The sequence below is a fragment of the Anser anser genome (assembly GCF_964211835.1).
Source record: "Anser anser genome assembly, chromosome: 9".
Taxonomy (NCBI): Eukaryota; Metazoa; Chordata; class Aves; order Anseriformes; family Anatidae; genus Anser; species Anser anser.
In genome coordinates, this window is record NC_139729.1 from 4,098,357 (window position 1) to 4,119,779 (window position 21,423).

The window sequence follows — 21,423 nt, forward strand, 5'->3', positions numbered from 1 at the left end:
GGGATTTGTAAGGGAAATATCAATATCTTTTAAAGCCCCAGGTGCTTTGCCAAAGGTAATTTCCATTTCTTGGGCACAGGAGCAGACTGCATAGGCACCAAAAAATAATTGTCATATGCCTTTTTTGCATACTGCAAATGAGATGACAGACAGTGCAGTCTCTTCTGTTAGTCACTCTGAAGAGTGTTCCATTTTTCCTTATTTTTGCAACATATAAAATATCTGAAATGAAACACTTACTGAATCCCACAGATGGTTTTTATGCTAGCCTTGGCAAGGAATTTTAAATGGACAGAAGAAGAGCCAGAGAAAGAGAGTGGAACAAAAGTCAAGATTCAATTAATGGGAAAAATAGAAAATTATAGGGAAATTTAGCTATTTCATATAAGTAAAGGAATTGGTATAGATTTATAAAACAGATTTGCTCTGCCAATACAGAAATTGCAAGGAAAACACGCAAGACCTTTTAGATCTGTCACTAGCCTTTTTTCAGGCATGTGTTGTGAGTTTCAGCTGGAAAATGTTTAATCACACTGTTGTAAGGAGGCAAAGTTTAATCTTGAGAGTTTTATCAATTAGGTCTTTGTTGTTTAGTTTCTGTGGAAGGCTTTTGTCAGAAGCTGTTAGAGTGAAAAAACCTCAAGGAGCCTTTGTTGTAGCTTCATAAGCTCAAAGCAATATTTTCTAAATATATTGACATTATTAATACTGTGTTAACATCACAGTTTAGAGTGGATATTTTTAGTTGTTTGGTTTAACCAGTTTTGATTTAATATTCTCTCAATCTAATCTGAAATAGCTCTAAATCTCCTCCATTGGTAGTATGATTTTAAACTTCCAGGACAAAAAAATTTCAGCTGAATTAGGTTCTGTTGGATGCATAGATTTCAGAGGTGGCTCTTGCAGAAGGGGAGAAGCTTTTTGTCCTTCAGAACACACTGAGCTTGTACTCCATGTGGTATCTTTTCCAGTCTTCAGCAGTCTCCAGCAATCATTAGAATTGAGAGACATTTCCAGTCTCTTTCCAGTCTCCAGCAATCATTAGAATTAAGAGAACATCATAGCCATGGAATGGCTGTGCTCTACTACCCCATTCAATGAACTGAATTCCTAGGTTAAAATCTTTGCCTTCAGCAGACTCGCTTCAAAAATTAATCCATTGTACATCATTTACACCTATATTCATATTCATTTTCCTTGCATATTGTGGTTGCTCTACTCATTCCTTCTGAACAAACTTCAAAAGATTAACACAGACATCAGTATTTCCCTGTAGCTACTAAGTAATGTAATTTCAAATTAATTTTATTCTTGTAATGCTTTCCGCACGATCTCTTCAATCACTACGCACCTTTTCAAGTCTAATACAGAAGTATGTCAATTTATAAACAAAGGACTATACTGTGTTTTGTGTAGGTATAGTGGGTGGTAGATCTCACTGTTGGACTTGCGGATTTTTTTTTAACGTGAAAGGGCATTAGTACAGGGCAATATTTTATACAAAATTTATTCCTCTTCCTCAAGATATCCCATGATATATAACACATAATATGTGAATCTGACCCTGATTGAAAAATCGATACAATCAAACCAGCAAAACAAAATGCAAATCTGGGATGACTACACAATTATTGTTAAACAGATAACTACAGTTCATAAATTAATATAATCATTATTAATCTTATAGCTATATCATCAAGCTTTAACATATGCATGATAAATTGATTCTTACACAGTAGAATCTAATTTGTGCATTTTCTGATTTGCCCTGAAGTGTATAATTCCTGACTGCTAAGTTGTAATAGCACAGTACTATGGTAAGGTCAGTGTTAATAAAGCTGCATTCATTTCCAAACTTCATTACAGAGTACTTACTAAAAAGCTATGAAAAAACAATCATAAAAAAATAAACGAAACATTTGTCAAAACAAGTGAGGGAAGTACATCTTGCATTTATTAATTGCTTATTCTCTTGCTTTCTAATTGACAAAATTTGCTAATTTTTAAGTGATCATTCAGTCATTAGTCTGTGAAAGATTCCATGAAATGCATGGGTATGTAACATTCACCTCGGCTAGGCCCTCTGTATTTGCAGGTGTTTGAACTAAGCAGACACTCAAACAGCGGTTGATATATCATTCAAATACATGTATGTATCCATTTCATGCATACTTCAAAGTAATTTATCAGTGCAAAAGCATCAAAATTATGGCCAACTACTCTACTTTCCTAGTGAAAAGTGTCTCCTGAGCAGGTGTAAGAGATGCTGAATAAATTATGTAGATCCCAAAAGAAGGGTTTCTTCAAACCTTTTCAGCTTCTGATTTAAATGCCAGAGACCTGTGCTAGGAAAAACAAGTCTTGAAGGAAGAAATCTGGCAGGAGATCATCTTTGTTCCCTGACTGGTTTTCAGAACTCAGCCCAAAATGATTGTTGTCTAGTCATTATGAATTAAATAGTTTATGATCACAAATTTATTTATTCATCCCCAGCAATTATTTTCTGAACATTTCATGATATATCTGACGTGCTTTCTTATTTTGGGCCTCATACAGGAGCACAGTCTACCTAGTGACGAAGGGTTTTCTCCAAATATAAATAAGCAAATTATTTATGACTGATGTACCTAGGACTAGTCCAAAGAGTACTCCAAAGATCTGGTCTACCACTGGGGCACTTTTGTGCTACCCATTGTATTTGGGACATAGCAAGAACAAATGCACCAACTCCCAGTTCCTTTAATACTGCTGACAAAGTGAATTCATCCTTGTAGCTGTTCACTGCTTCCATCTGTTTGCTGTGATTTGTCTAGGATCAGTCATCTACTTCCTTGCTTTACTGAACTGCTGGGACCAGTTCTTCTTCTTATATCCCTCTCAGAAGAGATCAAAACATTTCTTTCTCTCTGCAGTTGAGTGTAAGCACAGTGCAGTTTAGTATCTGATTGTCTTTAGTTCACTGGCCTGAAATTATTCCATGAAAGGACATTATTCCAGGCTTTAAATTCTCAACTTTGTGGTTTTCTTTCCTTATTCATATGTAACGTGTCGTGTTGTGTCATACACATAAGTAGGTAGACTCCATGCAGTAATAAGGGAGAGGGCATAGCTTGGCTTCTAGGTTAAAAGGAAAGAAACTTCTTCAGCTCTCTTAAGCTACAGTTTTGCCACTCCTAGAAGGAAAAGATGAAATTTGGGTCTAATTAGGAAAGCAGGCTCTTCATGCTTACGAAGATGGCATTTGCACCACAGTGCAGAGACAGATGACAACCGGGAAAGTTTGACACTAATTACTAACCCATTACTTGTCTGCAGGAAATCAGAGATGGTCCTGCATGATCTTTGTGGTATTCTAAGACAGAGAATGTCAGGAATGAATCCTGTACTTCCGAGGATGTTCTAGACATCCTTTGCTGAAATAAATGCTAAATCCAATACTCTATGCAGTTTTAGTTAAACCATTCACCTTTGCAACAGTGTCACTTGACCAGACTATGGACATACTTCAGGCTCTGCTTTGGTCTGGCTAACATGGTGCTGCTGTAGGTACACCCTTTTAAAACAGTAAGCGAAGAGGAGAAAGACATTTGCTGTTGAAGTACCTATTCTAGCACAGCATGAGGCTGAGACTGATGATCAGTTGCATAAAATCAGACTAGTAACTCTTAGCTGAGGGTAAGTATCCATGTTAATTTGCGGTATTATTGCTAGTCAATAGTGTTAGGATAAACAGAAAAAACACTCCTAGCATGTCTAGAATAAAACCTGGCATGTCTCACCACGTTGAAGTTCAGGTCTCACTTGAAGTAGACAGGGGCAGTATCAAAGCTAATTTCTCAAATGAGGACCTAAAAATTTCCCTCAGCTCTGTCTTTTGTTTTTTTCTGTCATTCCAACATAAAATCAACCTAAGAATTACAAAGATGAGAGTTCCATGAGAAAAGAACCAACTCTGGTTCTGCGTTGGTGTAGGTTTAAGAAAATGATTAGCCACACTTCTTATCCATGGTGAAAACAGACTGAATAGGGTTGATGTTGCTATTTGGTTTATAGCCTTATTACTTTGATGAAGAAGACAGTGTCTCATTTCCTGTCACTCACAGATTCAGTCTGCACTGGTGTTGTGGTTTAACCCGGTCAGCAGCTAAACACCACACAGCCGTTTGCTCACCTTCCCCCCTCCCTCTCTGGGATGGGGGAGAGAAACGGGACAGTGAAGCCTGTGAGTTCAGATAAAGACAGTTTATTAAGACAGGAAAATAATAATAATAATAATAATGATAATAGTACTACTAATAATAATGTGTACAAAACAGTGATGCACAATGCAATTGCTCACCACCCGCTGACCGATGCCCAGCTTATCCCCGAGCAGCCGGCCCCCCCACCCTGGCTAGCCACCCCTATATATTGTTTAGCATGACGCCAGATGGTATGGAATACCCCTTTGGCCAGTTTGGGTCAGCTGTCCTGGGTCTGTCCCCTCCCAGCTCCTGCTGCACCCCCAGCCTGCTCGCTGGCAGGACAGAGCGAGAAGCCGAAAAGTCCTTGGCCTGGTGTAAACACTGCTCTGCAACAATTAAAACATCAGCATGTTATCAGCGCTCTTCTCATCCTAATCCAAAACATAGCACCCCACCAGCTACTAGGAGGAAAATTAACTCTATCCTAACTGAAACCAGGACAACTGGTATATGCCCAGTGGGCTCTGTGGAGATATTCTGACATAATTCCATGAATTCCATTCCATTCTGACAATATTCCATGTTGTTTGATTTAAATAAGTTCTCTATTTTCCAGTTCTCACTTTCCTCTTTTCCCACATTTCACCCTTTGATGCAAGATTGGGTCATCTGTTGTACTGTGGCATATGCAGCACACTGGGCATCCCTACATCCCTGAAGCTCTGGAATGCTTCAAAGTTGGGGTGAAATCCAGTCAGTCTGCCTTTTTGAAAGAAGTTCTACATTCTACAAAGGAGTAATTTACTCCTTTGTTTCCCCAGAAGTTAGAGTGTTGTTTTATTTGTATATTTTTTTTCTAAATTCTTACTTTTACCATTAAAAGACCTGACAACTGGAGACACAATCTAAGTTTTTTCTCTCTGATTAGCAAGTTCTGAAGTTTAAATTGTAGCCAGTCACTTTGGTTTTCATTAAAAGCACCCACTAGACATGCTGCCCTTCTCTGACAAAGTACAGATTTTTTTCCCATTTTAGCAGAAGATATTGGAAAATGAGGGTATATATCCTTTTGCCTATTTGTGAAATGATTGAAGGATGTTTATCCTCTTTTGCTCACAATACAGAAATTATTTTAAGATTAGTATGTATGCATTAATTTTTATAGTGTCATGTTAATGTTCACAGCATCAGCAAAATACTTTTAAAGATATAAGTTACTCCTTTGTCCTTCCTATATTATCTAGTTTTTATCCTATCAAGGATTTCAACAAGTATTCAGCAAAACTAACAGTAAGTTCTCTAATTACATTAACAATTAACAAGTTATTTCTCTGTTACATAGGAAACAAAAAATCAAGTAAAATGGTAGGCTTTTATACCTAATGAAACCTTTTCAAAAAGATTAAGCTTCAGCTGAAACTTCACTAGTGACTATCAACATTGTATTGTTAAGTTTCTCGTTCTTATATCAAGTGAAAATTTTCAGTAACTTTATCTATAGAGAGACAAGCAGCTATATTGCACTCAACAGCTGATTACCCATTTAATCTCTAAACTTTTCCTGTTCACATTGTGTTCAGCAATTGTAGTACTAAGTCTCTCAGCAATAGCTAACTTTGCCACTTAAAAATTGAAATAATGAAACAATACTGAAAAAGTGAGCTAATCTACAGCACCCTGAAATTACAGCTTTGATTGCTAAAGACTGGTAAAAGGGACTGTCTCACTTTATCTGCCTCACTGCACCTAAATTAGTTCTGTTTACAGTTCCAGAATTATCACGTTTATTCTTATCTATTTCTCTGTGAAAAAAAAGCAAAAATTTAACAACCTAATTTATATGCCATATTGTATTTTGCAACCCAGCTAATGTCAAAATTCAGCTTTAATAGTCTTAGAAAGAAATCCATACTTCATCCCATTTTTTCCTTCTACCTAAAAAGTTCCGTATTTGCCTGTTTAGGCGCTGCTCTCCTCTTTCTTAAGTAGTTGCATTAGCATGTAATTGGTCGTTAGTCTTAAGTAATCATTTTTAAGGAAATGCATTACAATTTTCTGCAAGCTTTTTAATGAAGCATTCATTTTGAAAGACATAGCTGGTACATATTAAGCCTCCAATTGTAGCGATTGAAATATTCCACCTCATTCCCTGGGAAACAGGGTTTCTGGTTTCTACACTTGCATAATTACACGGTTCAGATCATTTATTCCTATTGTAAAATCAGATTTAAGCCATTTTATTCCTTATGTCACTCAGTTCTCTTGCTACCAATAATTAACAGTTTCTTAGCAGTCAAAAAGCATTGTATAATCATAGTTGAATTTACTAGTCAATTTAAAAATGCAAGACTTGGCATGACGATGATTCATGTAGAAGAAAGTAAATCACAAACTCTTATCTCCATTCCGATTACTGAGCCTGGAGCTAGTGACACTTAGCAACATTACTGATTAGGTATGGTTTTTTTAACTCAGATGTCATTGTTTGAGCATCCCATTACATATTTTAATGCCTTGAGAAATAATAAACTCTCCAGATTACTTCTTCATAATAAAATACAGTTACCAAGAAAAAAGACATATTTAGAAGAACAATTATGCCTCAATAAAAACATGAACTTCCTGGAACATATTTAGTCAGTGACAATCTCACCACTACCCATATTATTTACTGCAAAGAAAAGCCTTAGTGCAGTTAGAAAAAATATATATATCAATATATATTGTGGATGCTCCATCCCCGGAGTTTAAGACCAGGTTGGATGAGGCCCTGGCATCCCTGCCCATGGGAGGGGGAGTGGAACTAGATGGTCTTTAAGGTCCCTTCCAACCCGATCCATTCTATGATTCTATGATCAAAACAGGCACAAGAAAATAAATATTATAAACCAAAGACAGCAGTTAAAGCTCAGTGGAATATCTATTGGCTGCAGAGCCTGTGTTCTGTAGGAAAAGGACCGGTAAATAAATAAAGGACCTAGAAGCAAAGAAAATGTCTAAGCTGCTTTGTGGGAGAGAAAAATATATATATATATATTTGCTTTCTCATTTTTTTCACTTATTCCTTGTGCTAAATACATATCAGTGTTTTGTTCCTCCATGCTTTTATTTCCATCAAGGGCATATTAATGCCAGGCCTTAGTTCTTCCCAGAAACAAGAGAGGCTTGCAAATAAAGACAGTTGGATCTTGTTGGACAGCACTTCCATGGTTAGCAATCCAAAGAGTCAGAAACTTGAGAAAGATGTGGTAAGGTAGTAATGGCAAAGTGGTATGTATTGGTGTGCTTTTCCCCTGCACACATACTCCCACAAGTGAAATAGTTTTAGCATTATCTAAATTTTTACTTTTTCATGTTTCCTTATCTCTGCTTTGCTTTAAGGGAGGAGGAGATTTCACCCAGAGAGCCACAGAGGCCCTCTTGCTAAAATTCAAACACTTGGAGGTTTGGATAAGACTGTTAAAGGACCTGTCAAGGCACCAGCACTTTCACCTGATGCTTGTTCAGCACATTACTACCCTTCGTCCCCTGTGACTGTGTTAAGCTTGGCCTGCTTCTTTTAATCCTTTTGAAGTAGCAGATTGTTTTATGTCAGTTTTGCTGTACTGAAGCCTGCAGCACTGTAGATTTTGTACCCCTTACTGAGCTCCTTCCGGCTGGTCTTCATAAATTCAGGAGAGTCACCGTCTTGGAGAAGCTGAGAGAAGCCTTTCCCAGTTTCAAGTCCAGGCCTGAAGGCACAGAACTGATTATTTTCCCAATTCTGAGAATTGGGAAGCCTTTTGCTTCCAGTAGAATTGATGTATATGATTTAGTTCATGACAGTTTAACCCAATGAAAGCCTAGAAAGCTGTTACACAGTCACATTGCAATGATGAATATCGCCCAACCCTGGGCTGGTATATTTGTGCTTGCTTTGATGCCTCAATGAGTTTTGTAGAATTCGCTAATGTTATTTCAGTACACGTCAGCAGCCTATGAGCTAAAAATTACCTAACAAGTCGCAGAGCAGTCCAGGAGGAATCAGAACTGTAATGCCAATCAGGGCATGTTGTACATCTTAGACAGGAGGCAGCAAGTGGAAGGGCTGAAAGGCATAAGAACTAAAGCATCGTGGGATGAATGGCAGAAAACTGCCTGTCTGTGAGCCCTGGAGATCACAGGCATGCTGTGACCACACTGCAAGCTGGCTTTGTACAGAACCAGGGGATGCTGAGGAGGTGTGTGTCTAGAAACCCAGCAGAACTTGTTTACTCTTCATGCTTCAGGAAATGTGGGTGGAGGTTTTCAGGGAAATGATGATTGGAATGGACATGGACAAGCCCTGAGCTGTTGTGTAAGTAACTATCAATGTAAATATGCCCGGAGTTTAAGAAAAACACAGAGCTTTCTTCTTCGTGAGCATTTGCATATGATCACTGGTGGACACTTTTATTTTCTATTTTCTTTCTGTGTCAGTTTCTTCTGCTTGGTCTACGTCCAGAGCTGACAGCAAATTGCAGTTACAATCATATCAGCTACTCTAATTACAATATGGCATTGCAGTGATGTTACTCAGCGGTTCTAGTGAGTTAGAGGCAGGGTCAGGTCTGGGGAGAAAGTATTTAAAAATGAGAAATTATTTTTTTCCTTTCCTATTCAGTCTCTGCCAAAATTTTCATATAGTCTGAAGTCCTTCATATCACAATTATTTTAGTCCTGCCTAATTGTCAGGTTATGGTCAGATGTTAGCACATATTAATTCAAACAAATTATACTATGCTCCCGGGCCAAAGGCACAGCAGTAGAAATGTTATGAATGCCTGACGCCAGCTAGAAGATTCAAGACCTTTATGGTTTTTAGCAAAGAAAAACTTCTAGTTTATTTGAAAGATGCTCTTATGAAACATATCTTACAGTTCTTTTGTTACCAAATGCTTTTAACAGTCTAATTAGCTTTTTCATGCAGCCCTTTGAAAGACCTAGGAAAGAAAATAGAAGCAGCTAACTGTCTTTTCTTTGGATTTCAGGTATTGTTGCAGTCCTTTTCTGTGGAGTCACGCAGGCCCACTATACCTACAACAATCTGTCATTAGATTCCAGGATGAGAACTAAACAGGTAGGGCATGGAAATAACTGACTTTATGTCTTCAACTGGTACAAGGAATAGACAGACATACTGGAACATAGCTGGATGGGATTCCATTAATGTAAATGAAAAGGCCCATGACTTCATTAGGGGGAAGATGAGATTTTGCCAGGAAAACAGTAACAATTCTCTGGCCAAACAAAAAATGTGTTCTTCCCAAGAGACCCAAAATGTCAATCACGGAGATGAAGAGTAAGGAGATAATAGTTTACAGCAGTTTCCATACAAAAATGCTGCATGGTTAAAGAAATCCAAGAGCTCTGGTAAACAGGAAAGAAGTGGTCTGAGAAAGTAGACCCATATTGACTTTTAGAAGGGGACTGTAGAAACAGTCCAGACTGTCCAGCCCCCACACTTGAGCAATGACATCATTTTATTTCTATCTCATTAAAAATCTGATATAATTATAGAGATTGTGAAAATTTTCCGTTTTGTTATTTAAAGTTTAGAGATGAGAAATTACATGAGCTGCTTTTAGTCCAAACAGGTGAGTAGTATAATTGTAATTATTTTGAAAAACTTGGGGCTGTTCTCAGTACAGGAGATATTGCATTGCAATGTTGAAAATATTTTCCAGCACAAGGAATAATATTAGACTACCTTGTCACTACCTAGCTCCTGAGACAAGTCATTTAAATGCTGTTTTCTTCCCTTTTAATGTTGACTCGTATGTCCCAAGAACCCCAGGTTATAGAAAATCTATCTCTTAGAACAAAATGGAAACATATGCTCCAAGGTTACAATTTTCGTGATGCAATCTGGTACCCTTCTCAGCAGTTCCTCTGTTGTAAGCATTAGAAATTTTATGCAGAAAATTTCATCTCTTCTTGCACATCTCAATTTAATCAAAAATCCAATATTCTGTAACAAACAGTTTGATAGAAAAAATACTGGCCACAGTATCAGTTCAACTGTCAGACTCTCACAGATTTTAAATCAGAAAATGTTTCTGGTTCGTACTTCCAGAATGAAATGTTAGCTAGCAAACAGGGTAAGTCTTCTCAATTGCATTTCTTCATACCTGCAGAAGCTGTTGATACTTCAAGAAAATATTCCAGCAGAAGACAGTAACTTTCCCTGGTGACTGTATTTTAAGACAATAGCATAGCATTTATATCTACTACAGATTTTTTTTTATTTTGCAGATATACTGAATTCTATGTGCTATTACTGCCCTTGCGTATAATTGTTGAAATTTGAATACAAGGCTTTTTCAGAGATTCATCTGCATGATTTAGTGATACATAGCTAGAAAGAGATAGACGGCAAGGAAATTCCAATTACATATGAATATTTTCAACAACAGAATTAGCATTTAGTTTAAATGCATAATGGTTTTGTTCATGTTCATGCTTTTATTCCTTCACATTCAGCAGTTCAAAACAAAACAGTGAAAATAAACTGAATCTACACTTGAACACACAGAAAAAGAATTGTGTTTCTCTAAGAACCTATGAGTTTTATGCACCCTTTCAATTCTGTTTTTCTCTTCCCCCATAAACTCTTAATCCTCAGCCTCCCTTACAATATTACTGTTCAAAAATTGTTGTCAAATTCCTCTGTATTCTTCTAATTTATTTTCTAATCCATAGATCACCCGTTCATATGTAGCTGTTTCGGTGAGATCTGCACTGTCATTTTCTTTCTCTCCCCCCAAGAATTACCTTGAAGAAAATTTACTAAGCCACACACTCAGCACTGTCACAATCATGTATGTCTTTAGTGCATTATAAATGGACATTGTTGCTCAGACAGATGGCCTCGCTCCCAATTTAAATCATTTTTATTGCTCATTACTGGCCGAAATCACAGGCTTTTCAGTTCATTTACAGAATTATTCCAGGGCACTCTGTCTCTTTTGTTACAATATGACAGGCCTTTCAGTAAGGATTGGTGAGCTGTAATGCACACTGACAAGACAGTGAGTTAAGGCTGGAGCTAAAACTAACGAAGAACATGGAAATCAGATTTAAAACTGTAAATCTGACTGTGAAATTGTGTTAGTTGTCTTTAAACAAATGTTTTTTCTCCTTTATTTTGCATAATCTTCTTTACATTTTCTACTGGCTGTTAGCATTTCATATCTTGATGGTAAAATTCGCTATACAATGACAGTGGTGGTGTTTCTGGCCATATTGCTGAGTCCTACATTTCTCATAATACCTCATCATTTGGTCTAAAAGAACACACAAATAAAAAGAGACTGGTATGATTTTCTTCAGATGTTGATATAAAATTAAAGCCTATTTAAAACCTTAAATTCGCATTTAAGAACCTCTATTAAGAATGGCTGCTGAAAGATGCTGTATAATTATTAGTCCCCATGTATCCTTTATTATCCAGTCAATCGCTGATTAACATTCCGTAAAAGAGAAGTATTACATTTTAAGGATCTGAAACTTACAGACTCTGAAACTACAAAGTAACATAAATCGTGTCACAAACAATGGATTATTTTAATGCTGTCATAAGAAAAGATGACAAAGATTTAGTGAAAATACAGACTTGAGAGAGTTTTCATTCATACAAAAGTCCCAAGTCTCACTAAGTATTCAGACAAATTCTATGTGTTTTTATAGCTTGTTTTTAGTGTGAATGATGTTTTATGGCAGTATTTTTAAGTCATCATCATTGACCTGATTATGGTCACAGTGATTTTAACATTAAAATTGACACTGCCTTCCATGGCAACAAGATTAGGTCAAACAGAGTGTTCCTGAGTTGGATGCATATAAAGTTTAATTTATGCAGTATATCTTCAGTGAAGGAGAAGACGAAACTGCTAGGACCTTATCAAAAGATATTTGATTCTGTGCAGCTTTCACTAGAATTATTTACAGCTGCAAGTATAACCTCACGTTATGCTGCAGGCAAACAACAGCTGCTTCTAAATCTTGGGACATTATGGACCATATTTTGAATTAGGTTCTTCAGATGTACAGTTGTATTTGGTTGATTTGCTCAGCTACAAGTAAGTCAGCGGCTGGGCAGGATGTTGCTAGATAAAGAGAAATTACTGGCTTGTTGAAAGTGGGCAGACTGTATCTCTATACATCAGCTCTAGAAAGGGATGCATGGACAATACTGTATTTTCTGCATGAAAAGAAGACATTCATCACTATTTTTTTTGTCTCTGCCCTCCCTCAGTTTCACTCAAATACCAAACTAAGACCAGCCCAGTTTCCTATTGATGGATTATTAAGAGAAGCTTCTAACTTTCTCTAACAGCTATAACTGTTATCCAACATAGTTGTGAGTTACATCATCTAGTTATTTTCCTTTAATTCCTGGGAACAGTCACAATGAAAAGAGAGTAATACCTCTCTTTGGGTAAGTGTACAAGGGTTTGGAGAACTCTGCTTTCAGACCAAATGCTGTGCCAGCAAGGTATATAGATTCTGAAAAGGGAATTCTGAAACACATCTCTGGTGGAAGCAGAGAAAGGGAACTACTGAAAGGCACAGCAAAGCATGTCCAGCCTGCAAAGGGTTATGTTACATACTGCCCTGCCTGTCTCCAGTCATTCCACCAGTCTAAAAGTTGTTTACATAGTGACCTCTGAAATACTTGTGTCTAACAAGTTCGTGAGGGCTGCTTTCTGAAATTAAGTGTAAGGGGCTCTCTTACCACATTACTAGTTAAACAATTACTCACATTTTTTCCTGATCCTGAGAGCAAACCCATTAGGGAACACCTACCTTATAGAGAAAAGTTTCTGGCCTGATTGTTCAGCTGTGCTGGGAGTGCAGTATGTACAAGATTGTGTTAAGATTTCAGTGGCCCTTCACCTCCAAGGTTGAGAACAGGGTAAAAGTAAAACAAAAGAACTCAGCGCTGCATAACTTCTGAGTAACTTTACTGAAGCACGTAGCATTACTAGGACTGCTTGAGCAAACTAACTTATTCTGAAGGATTGAAAATTCAGACTGGGATCTTAGATCTTTGATCATTGATGGATACTGATCGATTCAAATTTTAATCTCACAATAAGGCAGATATGATTATCTCTGATTATGGAAAGTCATCACCTTACAGAGAGGTAGTTAGTATCTTCTGGAAAACTCTTGAAAATACAATCAGTTCTTAAAACTGGTTTAGCTCATGACATAGCTATACATTTTTCGTCAAGGAAACAGGGTAGGGATTAATCATCTAATATCTACATCATAAGTTGAGCTCTATTGCAAAAGCTGTTGGGTGTAAAAGGGTTGTGTTTATAAGCATATTATTTCATTTAATGCTTATTAACCATACCGATTGAAGAAGACTGATGAAAGTCACAAGTATATATATTTATATTTAATTCATCAAAAACGAAATCATTATAGAGACTGGACCCTGATATGCCACTGAATAGCTTTGATATAGATTTTAGACTTTGCTGTTCCATCCATAGTTATAGACTGACTTCTGAAGCAAACTGGAACACATCTGAACACATCTGAACAGCAGGATATAACTTAAAAAGTGAATTACCACAATGGTGATATCCAGACCTACCAGACAGAGGAAAAAAGTCAGTGAGTCAAAGGAGTGTTTCCTGAATACCATCAGATTGATTAGTGAAATTAATGTTCTAGGACTAAAGGCAAAGAGGTAGCTAAAGTCAGCTTTTAGCTCCCTATAGCCAAATGAAGCACCATCACTGTGATCTAGGTGTTTTACTGCATTTCTACTGGCTTAAATATCTCTATAAACAAGTTACACAAAAGCAGACCTACACTCAGTTTAAACAACAAATCTCCTCTCTTTAGATACAGAGGAGATTTCTACAGGATTCTTCCCTCAGCTTTCTTTTCCTAAGAAAAGAAATAATCTACTGCAAATTCTGCTCCAGTAGCAGAATGCTTTCTCCTGAGCTTGTAATTGTTAAAAGCACGTGCCAGGACTGCAGCTTCTGTTTTTATCTTCCCATGAGAGAAGAGGAACAGCTGAGTAGAGATGGCTATGTGCTACTACTGCCCAACTGTGTCAATCTGCTGTTTGTGAGGCATCCCACTCATGACACCTTGCACCTGTTGTGCATTTGGGAGAAGCAGCCCTCTCAAATCAGAGGGACCAACAGCACAAAACGAAATGGGTTTAGTGCTCCTTATCTTAAAGCCTCCACAGTCACACAGGACAAGTATGGGCCCTCTGGTTTTGGTCCTGCTATTTGTATGAGTCCTTAAGAGGTAAAACATTTAGAGCTATGCATACTTGTAAAGCATACAGCCTATATTAATTTAGCTCTGGTTAATGACAACTATTTTCTGTTATCAGACGTTGGATTGTTTATAGATAATTAGTTTACGCTTCTAGGAAGAAAAGGCCACAAAAATGTCAGGATATAATGGCTCTTACAATCCAGTCTCTTGACTTTTAAAAAACTCGAGAGCATTTCAAAACCAAGGAAAACCCTACTTGTAGCAAAATGTCTTTGATAATTAGCAAAGGAGCAACCACCGCAAAACATAATTCTCATCCTTTTCAAATGAACAGCCTAATTGGCAGCTGCTGTTGTGATTTGTTCAGGAACTCTACTTAGGAAGAAATGGCCTTTAAGGCACTGAGAGGTCAGGTGTCTCCACGTAAATGACTGGCAGAGAGAAAGACGGAAAGAAAATAAAGTTATCTTTGAAACAAGACTACCACCAGTACCAGATTCTAATCAGTCCCTGCCTAAGTGCTCTGCAGGAGGAAGCTGTTTACCCAGCATCCCACAATCACTGCGCCTGCAGGAAATTTTCTTACTAGGCTATTTTTTCATTAGCTTCTCAGATATACAGTACCAATGAAATACAGTACCGGCTGAAGTAAGATGACGTGCTTGATGGTTAATACTGTGAGAGTAAAATGGAAATTCTGTCTAACTAATAGACGAAACTCAGGTCTGGCACTCTCAGACAAAAAGAGATCCTTGCCTAAAGGAGCCAATAAAGTGCAAGTTCCTATTGAGCATTAAACAGGTTGCATGCATAAAGCACTTTCTTCCATTTAAGTGGAGACCAAGCATAAAAGTCAGGTCTGATGGACATTTTCCCTTCTGCCCCATGGTTTATTTTCTGCAGCTGGACAACAACAACAATAACAACAAAAGCTGATTTCCAGCTTCTTTGAACCCATTCAAGTCCAGACTCAACAGCAATAAAGACTGGGGCTTCAGCCAGTGCTGCTCAGGAAAGAGTCCAGGTGACCAAGCTACAGAGGTCAGTACAGTCTGAAGAAGCACCAAATTATGATAACAAGAATGAGAAAATTAAATGCTATCTTGGGAAGATTTATTCCTATTGGAATAGTATTAGTATAGTTTTATAGAATCATAGAATATCCTGAGTTGGAAGGGACCCTTAAGGATCATCAAGTCCAACTCTCGATACCGCACAGGTCTACCCAAAAGTTCAGACCATGTCATATCATTGTTTTAGCCAATTTTGCTTAAATTAAAAACTTTGGTAATGTTATCTTAGGGAGGAAAAAAAAGTCATATTTTCTTATATATTTTCTTATATATATTTTCTTATATATTTTCTTATATATTTCACCTAGATTCTGGGTTCGGGGAGGGGGGTTGTTTGGGGGTTTTGCTTTTTTTGAGACAGGACCTATAGAAAAGCCTCCATTTTGCAACTATTCAAAATGATCAGGAGGAAAGCAATATTCTCTCTGCTCCCTTGTCTAAGATTTAGCTAACACTCAGATGCTGAAATCATGGCAGAAGATTGTACTGGGTCCCTAGATTTCTCTAACTTCAGGGTATTTTCTGTCTTCTTATAGAAATGTCCCTGTCACTTGTCCTTCTGAGAGAGGAAAGTTATACAAACATGAAAAGGTTGCAAACATACAGAAGGAAAGAGGGAGGGAGGGAGGAAGGAAGGACGGACGTGGCTTATGCTGCATTTAGCACATGGCTGATAAGAGTAGATATGTGAAATTGTTTAGAAATTTCTGCTAATTTTGGGACAGCTAACATATGGAAAACAAGACAAGTCACAGTTTTAGACCCTGCTAAAAGTCCAAAAGCTCACATATCTTTAGGTATTAGCTATCCTTACAGCTTTAGCCTGGCACCGTGGTGAGAAGCAACCCCTCGTTGTAGCCACTCGCTCCTGTCCCACCCTTTCTCTTACAATGTCCAGGTTTACCTCCCGAGGCACTGAGCTCCAGCTGCACCACCAGCACAGTGTGCACTTAGCAGTGCCTGCCTGAGCTGGACCTTCGTGTGCATCTCTAAAGTCAGTGGGTCTGTTACAAACAGGCTGCCCTAGTTTCTAAATTGCCTTCTTATCTCTAATTGAATATGCACCACATGCTTAGTGCTTGTAATAATTATTACCTTTAAAATGGACTGGAATTGACAGGAAGTGTACAATTAATTTCAGTTTTCTACAGAGTTATTTTCTGTGTTTAGCAGAAAAAGCTGAAGATGGGAAGTGTGCCAGATGCATTGTTTGACCAGATGTACCATAAGATCTTATGGAACCCTGTAGAATTGTATAATGCTATAAAGAAAGCTAAAGCTGCTTACTATGTGGGTTTAACAAGAAGAATCATAACAACACAAGAAAATCGTGATTTCTGTAAAAGGAATTATACTACCATGTCTTTCAATCTGAATTTCTCAGCAAAATCCCCCATTATCTGACTGATGTTCCTGATTACTTAACATGCTAAAAGAATGTTAATCTGCACTCTCCTCACATGCAGCTCCCCTTAAATTTATGTGGAGATGTTTTAATTGTTTTCTCTCTTTTACCTGTGTGCTACGTGATGGTTGGTAAGCAGATAGGAAACATTGCTACAAGATGATAACATTTATAACTATAGTATATCGCTAATTAAATGCTTAAAAAAAAAAAAAAAACTTTTTCAAAGGAAGAGATCAGACACATTGCTATCCTAGCCATAATACTGAAAATACTCAGTGTCCACATACAGTAATCCTGTCCGTATATCCAATTCTACACTCTATTCTTTAATCTGTTTTTCTCTCCGGTTTTGCATACCAGTTTACGTGTTTCCTCAACTGAGAATGTGCAGATTCACCCTGGCCTCATTAGTTTCTATCAAGCATGTGTCCCTTTGTTATCAGCATTTTTTAAGGAATAGTATCTTCCACCCACACACACCCATGAATAAAGAAAGTATTTTGGACCTATGAAAAATAAATCTTGAAAAACAAAGTAAAACAATTTTTATTCATTTTGCTTAAGCACAGGAAATGGAAAATACACACACTCAAATGTAATTCACACCCTGAAGAAAGCCAGAACTGTAGTGAAAGCAATAATTCTTACAGAGAAGCTCATCTTGTTGGAAAATGATGTCATTTTTGATGCTGGTAGGCTAAGGCAGCATAATGCCATATGCAAACTAGTTCCCAAATAGCTTCATTAAAGTTTTTACAATCTGTTTAAACATTAAACATTTTCTTTAAATATTAATATAGTCCTTTGATTGTTAAGGTTATAGTTTACTCTTTACGGCACAGTAGCAGATGCCAGCCATTAGCTAACATATACCAACTGAAATTAAAACCTACAGGCCAAATTCTCATTGGCATATAGAGGAATATATATGGGAATTCCAAGTGGAGACACATGCTGTATTTTCTTTGAAAGAGGCTCTGAAATACAAATGAGACTCTCATATGTCTAAATCTGTATGGGGGAGTCAAATTGTATGGGGCTAAGTAAGCTACTGCAGAATCAAAAAGCTGATTCATAGAGCTATGCAGGTCATGTAATTTTATTTCACATGTCTATTATTGTATCTCTCAGTCTTTTCACGAGAGGTTTGAAGAATGACCTCTGAAACATTTCTCCTTACTGTGAGTTGCTAGCACTTATCCCCAATTTTTAGGTCTGTGCCCATGCAAAGATCCAGCCTTATACCTCAGCTCTGTAAAGTGCATCTTCTAGTGTTGTGAAGAGAATTTCATCTAAGTACGTTGACCATCAGATCAGGTCTCTTCCTAATTATTGATATCTCCATGTCACTGCAGTTGTTGAATACACAGGGAGGAAAAGCAAAACAAAATCAAACTAATCCTGGCCTATGAAAATATTATTGCACCATCAACATGTAGGACTGAAACAGAGCAAAGTGTAGTTTAATATCCCATTCTTAGAGTATATATAGTTACTTTTATGTTGAATTATATTTTAGTCAATTTCTGATTTTTCTAAAAGCTGATAAATACAGCATCCCCTTAAACACTCATGATCACAACTCTTTCATCTTAGAATTTGTGACAGAGATTAAAAATAAATAAATAAAGGTAGGATTCTTCATGTAAGTATCTCTTCATTTTTCATACAGGTAAACAAATTTAATAGTTTTATGTCAAGAACTAAAGTCTTCTGACTTTAATGAGATTTGGATTATGCTATAAATGAGGAGGCTCCAAATATAATATTAATATACAAGTAAAAGTACTGAGATTCTTTCTTAAAATATAGTAATGTAATATAAAATATTGTCCTAATCGTAATGATTTTCTCTTTAATTTTCTCTTTGTCTGAAACACTGACGCTTCACATGTATTGTGTTAGGTGATTTTACTACAGGATAGTGAATTTCCTGATTATGGAATGAACCTCTGTAAAGCATCTGTTTTGTATTACTTTGTGTTGTTTATTATACATAGAATAGAATAGAATAGAATGGAACAGAACAGAACAGTTGGAAGGGACCTACAAATACCAGAGTCCAACTGCCTGACCACCTCAGGGCTAGCCAAAGTTAAAGCATATTATTAAAGGCATTACCCAAATGCTTCTTGAGCACTGACAGGCCTGGGGCATCAACCACCTCACCAGGAAGCCTGTTCCAGTGTTTGACCACCCTCCCAGTGAAGAAGTTCTTCCTAATGTCCTGAACGTGCCCTGGCACAGCGTTGTGCTGTTCCCGCGCATCCCGTCTTTGGTGGCCAATGCCTCCTTCTCCATTTCCCCTGCTCAGAAAGTTTCAGAGAGCAGTGAGATCACCTCTCAGTCTTCTTTTCTCCAAGCTAATCAAACCAAGTGTTCCCAACCTCTAAATCACAATGCAATGGAAGCATTAAGCATATAGTTTTAAAAAGTTTTAATTTTGAGGGTATTACTAATAGGTTCCTTCCGTATAGCCCTTACACTTGCATGAGAATGTGTCAATATGTGCTTTACTGTGGGGACACTGTGTTTGGTGTAGTAATTAAGACAGGTATTTCTTGCACGGTTAGGTAGGTTACAGTGTGATTTTTATAAAGCATCAAGTGTTTTATCACAAATGTGCACTGACCTGACAGAAGGAAGTTGGCATGGTTTGGGAGCTAACAGATTTGCTCATGTTTTGGGGCTTCTCCTTCCTCTGCAAACAGCAATGACTTTGCACTGCCCAGAGAGGCTTAGGGCAGTGGGAGGCGTGAAAGAATCTGAGCTGTTTTGTAGTTTCTGGCATTACCGAGCTGCTGTTGACTAAGGTCCATTCTTGCAATCTGAAATTTATTTTGTACGTTTGCTTTTTAATTTGTATGACTCTTACATGACTGCTGGTCACTTGCCACGCTCTGTAGATCTCAGTATCAACTAAAACCCGCACAAAAACCTTGGTCAAAACTTTTTCAAAATATGTAACTAACACTAAAATTCTCGCACAATGAGTTGGAATAAGAAGAAAATAAATAAATAAAAATGAGGCACTGTAACCGTCTAAACTATTTGCCAGTATCCCATCTTTTTAGTGACTGCACAGCTGTGTTTCCATTATGTGATTAATGGACTGTATACCTTCAAAAGAGACATTTGTACAAAATGGTAGCACAGTGCAAGAAATACTAAACAGCTAACTGTATCTCATCTGTTTCTCATGGTGCCATCTGCAGAAATCATCAAGGGCTAAAAAGCCCTTAGACAAAATCTTTCAAAGTAAATGTCTACATCATGACTAAAATTCATTTAAAAGTGTCCTTTCTTTTTGCAGCGTACATACCTGCTTCCATTCACCTAAAATACTGAAAATATCACGTAAGTTTGAGCATCAATTTCTTTCTCCTCTGCTTCAGTCCTACTAGTTTAGTTGGTGTGGACCACCCTTTGACTCCAGCAAACTTCAGAAGAGTTCTGGGTGTTTGATAATTCAATACAGACACTCAGCATCCTCAGAAGCACACCCTCATGTAGTGACTAATACTTTTCTTGAAAAACCACTTCTTTGTACGAGGTGCCAGATGACACTTCTCTATTCCACCCACCTCCCACTTTCGTACAGATTCATATTAAGAGCTGTTTTAAAAATGCATCAAAGAAAGACTAGTTTTATTTATTCACTAAACATGCTATTTTTATGAAAAATAAGGAGTGGCCTGAACTCTTGGATTTAAAAGTACAGTTGAAGGTGTATCTTAGTTTAGGGATTTTAATTTCTACTTGTCTTACAGTGTTTTGTTTGTTTCTGGGATCAGTAGTGGTATTTGTGAAACAACACCAAGGGCACTAGTAGTGACATAGTAGATCTGAAAACACCGGAATTCTTTACAATACTTTCTCCAATGGTTTCTGGTCATTTCGTATCAAGTCATTATAGCCAAATGCGGATATGTCCCACTGAAATTAATTATGATTCTATCATTTGGATTCAAGTATCAACAGGCTCCCTTTGTTTGTGTGCACACTTCGGGATCAAGATTTCACCTTTCAGACTCTGCACCCTAGCAATATCCATCTGTTGTAGCTTTTGTATTTTTGCCCTTTTAAATTTTTGTCCTGGTTGTGCTTAATCCTACCTATTTGTCTCCACCAGCTTTTACATGTGCTATCGGTGTGTGAATACACACACATGCACAGAGGTACACTCTATGCTATGTAAAATGGACATATAAGCATTGCTGATAATTTCCTTTCTTTAATTTTAAGTTCATCTCCACTTACCCTTCATCTGCAATTTTTTACTGTATCTCACAGATACACATGCAGTGTGTTATACAGCTCTTCACTGTAGCCAATTATTTACTCAGACTGGAAGTACCAAGGTTGCAGCCGCTTCCAAGCTAACTTGTACTTGATGACAGCTTCCCTGTGCTTTATGCACAAGAAGGTCCTTTTTAATATGCATCACCAGTGAGTATCTGACATTTTCTGTATTTAAGTAATT

The 21,423-nt window shown here is 37.4% G+C and overlaps 1 protein-coding gene across 3 annotated transcripts in view; it reads left to right on the forward strand.

Moving 5' to 3' along the window:
- SLC9A9 (solute carrier family 9 member A9) overlaps positions 1 to 21,423 on the forward strand; it is a 219,139-nt gene that overhangs the window by 85,612 nt on the left and 112,104 nt on the right. For all 3 annotated transcript variants that reach the window (XR_014587992.1, XM_083848189.1, XM_083848190.1), the window contains exon 9: positions 9,194 to 9,282. Coding sequence is in view for 2 of the 3 variants with exons in the window: in XM_083848189.1 (XP_083704315.1) it covers positions 9,194 to 9,282 (89 nt within the window). In the remaining variant the exon portion in view is untranslated. The remainder of the gene's footprint in view (positions 1 to 9,193; positions 9,283 to 21,423) is intronic.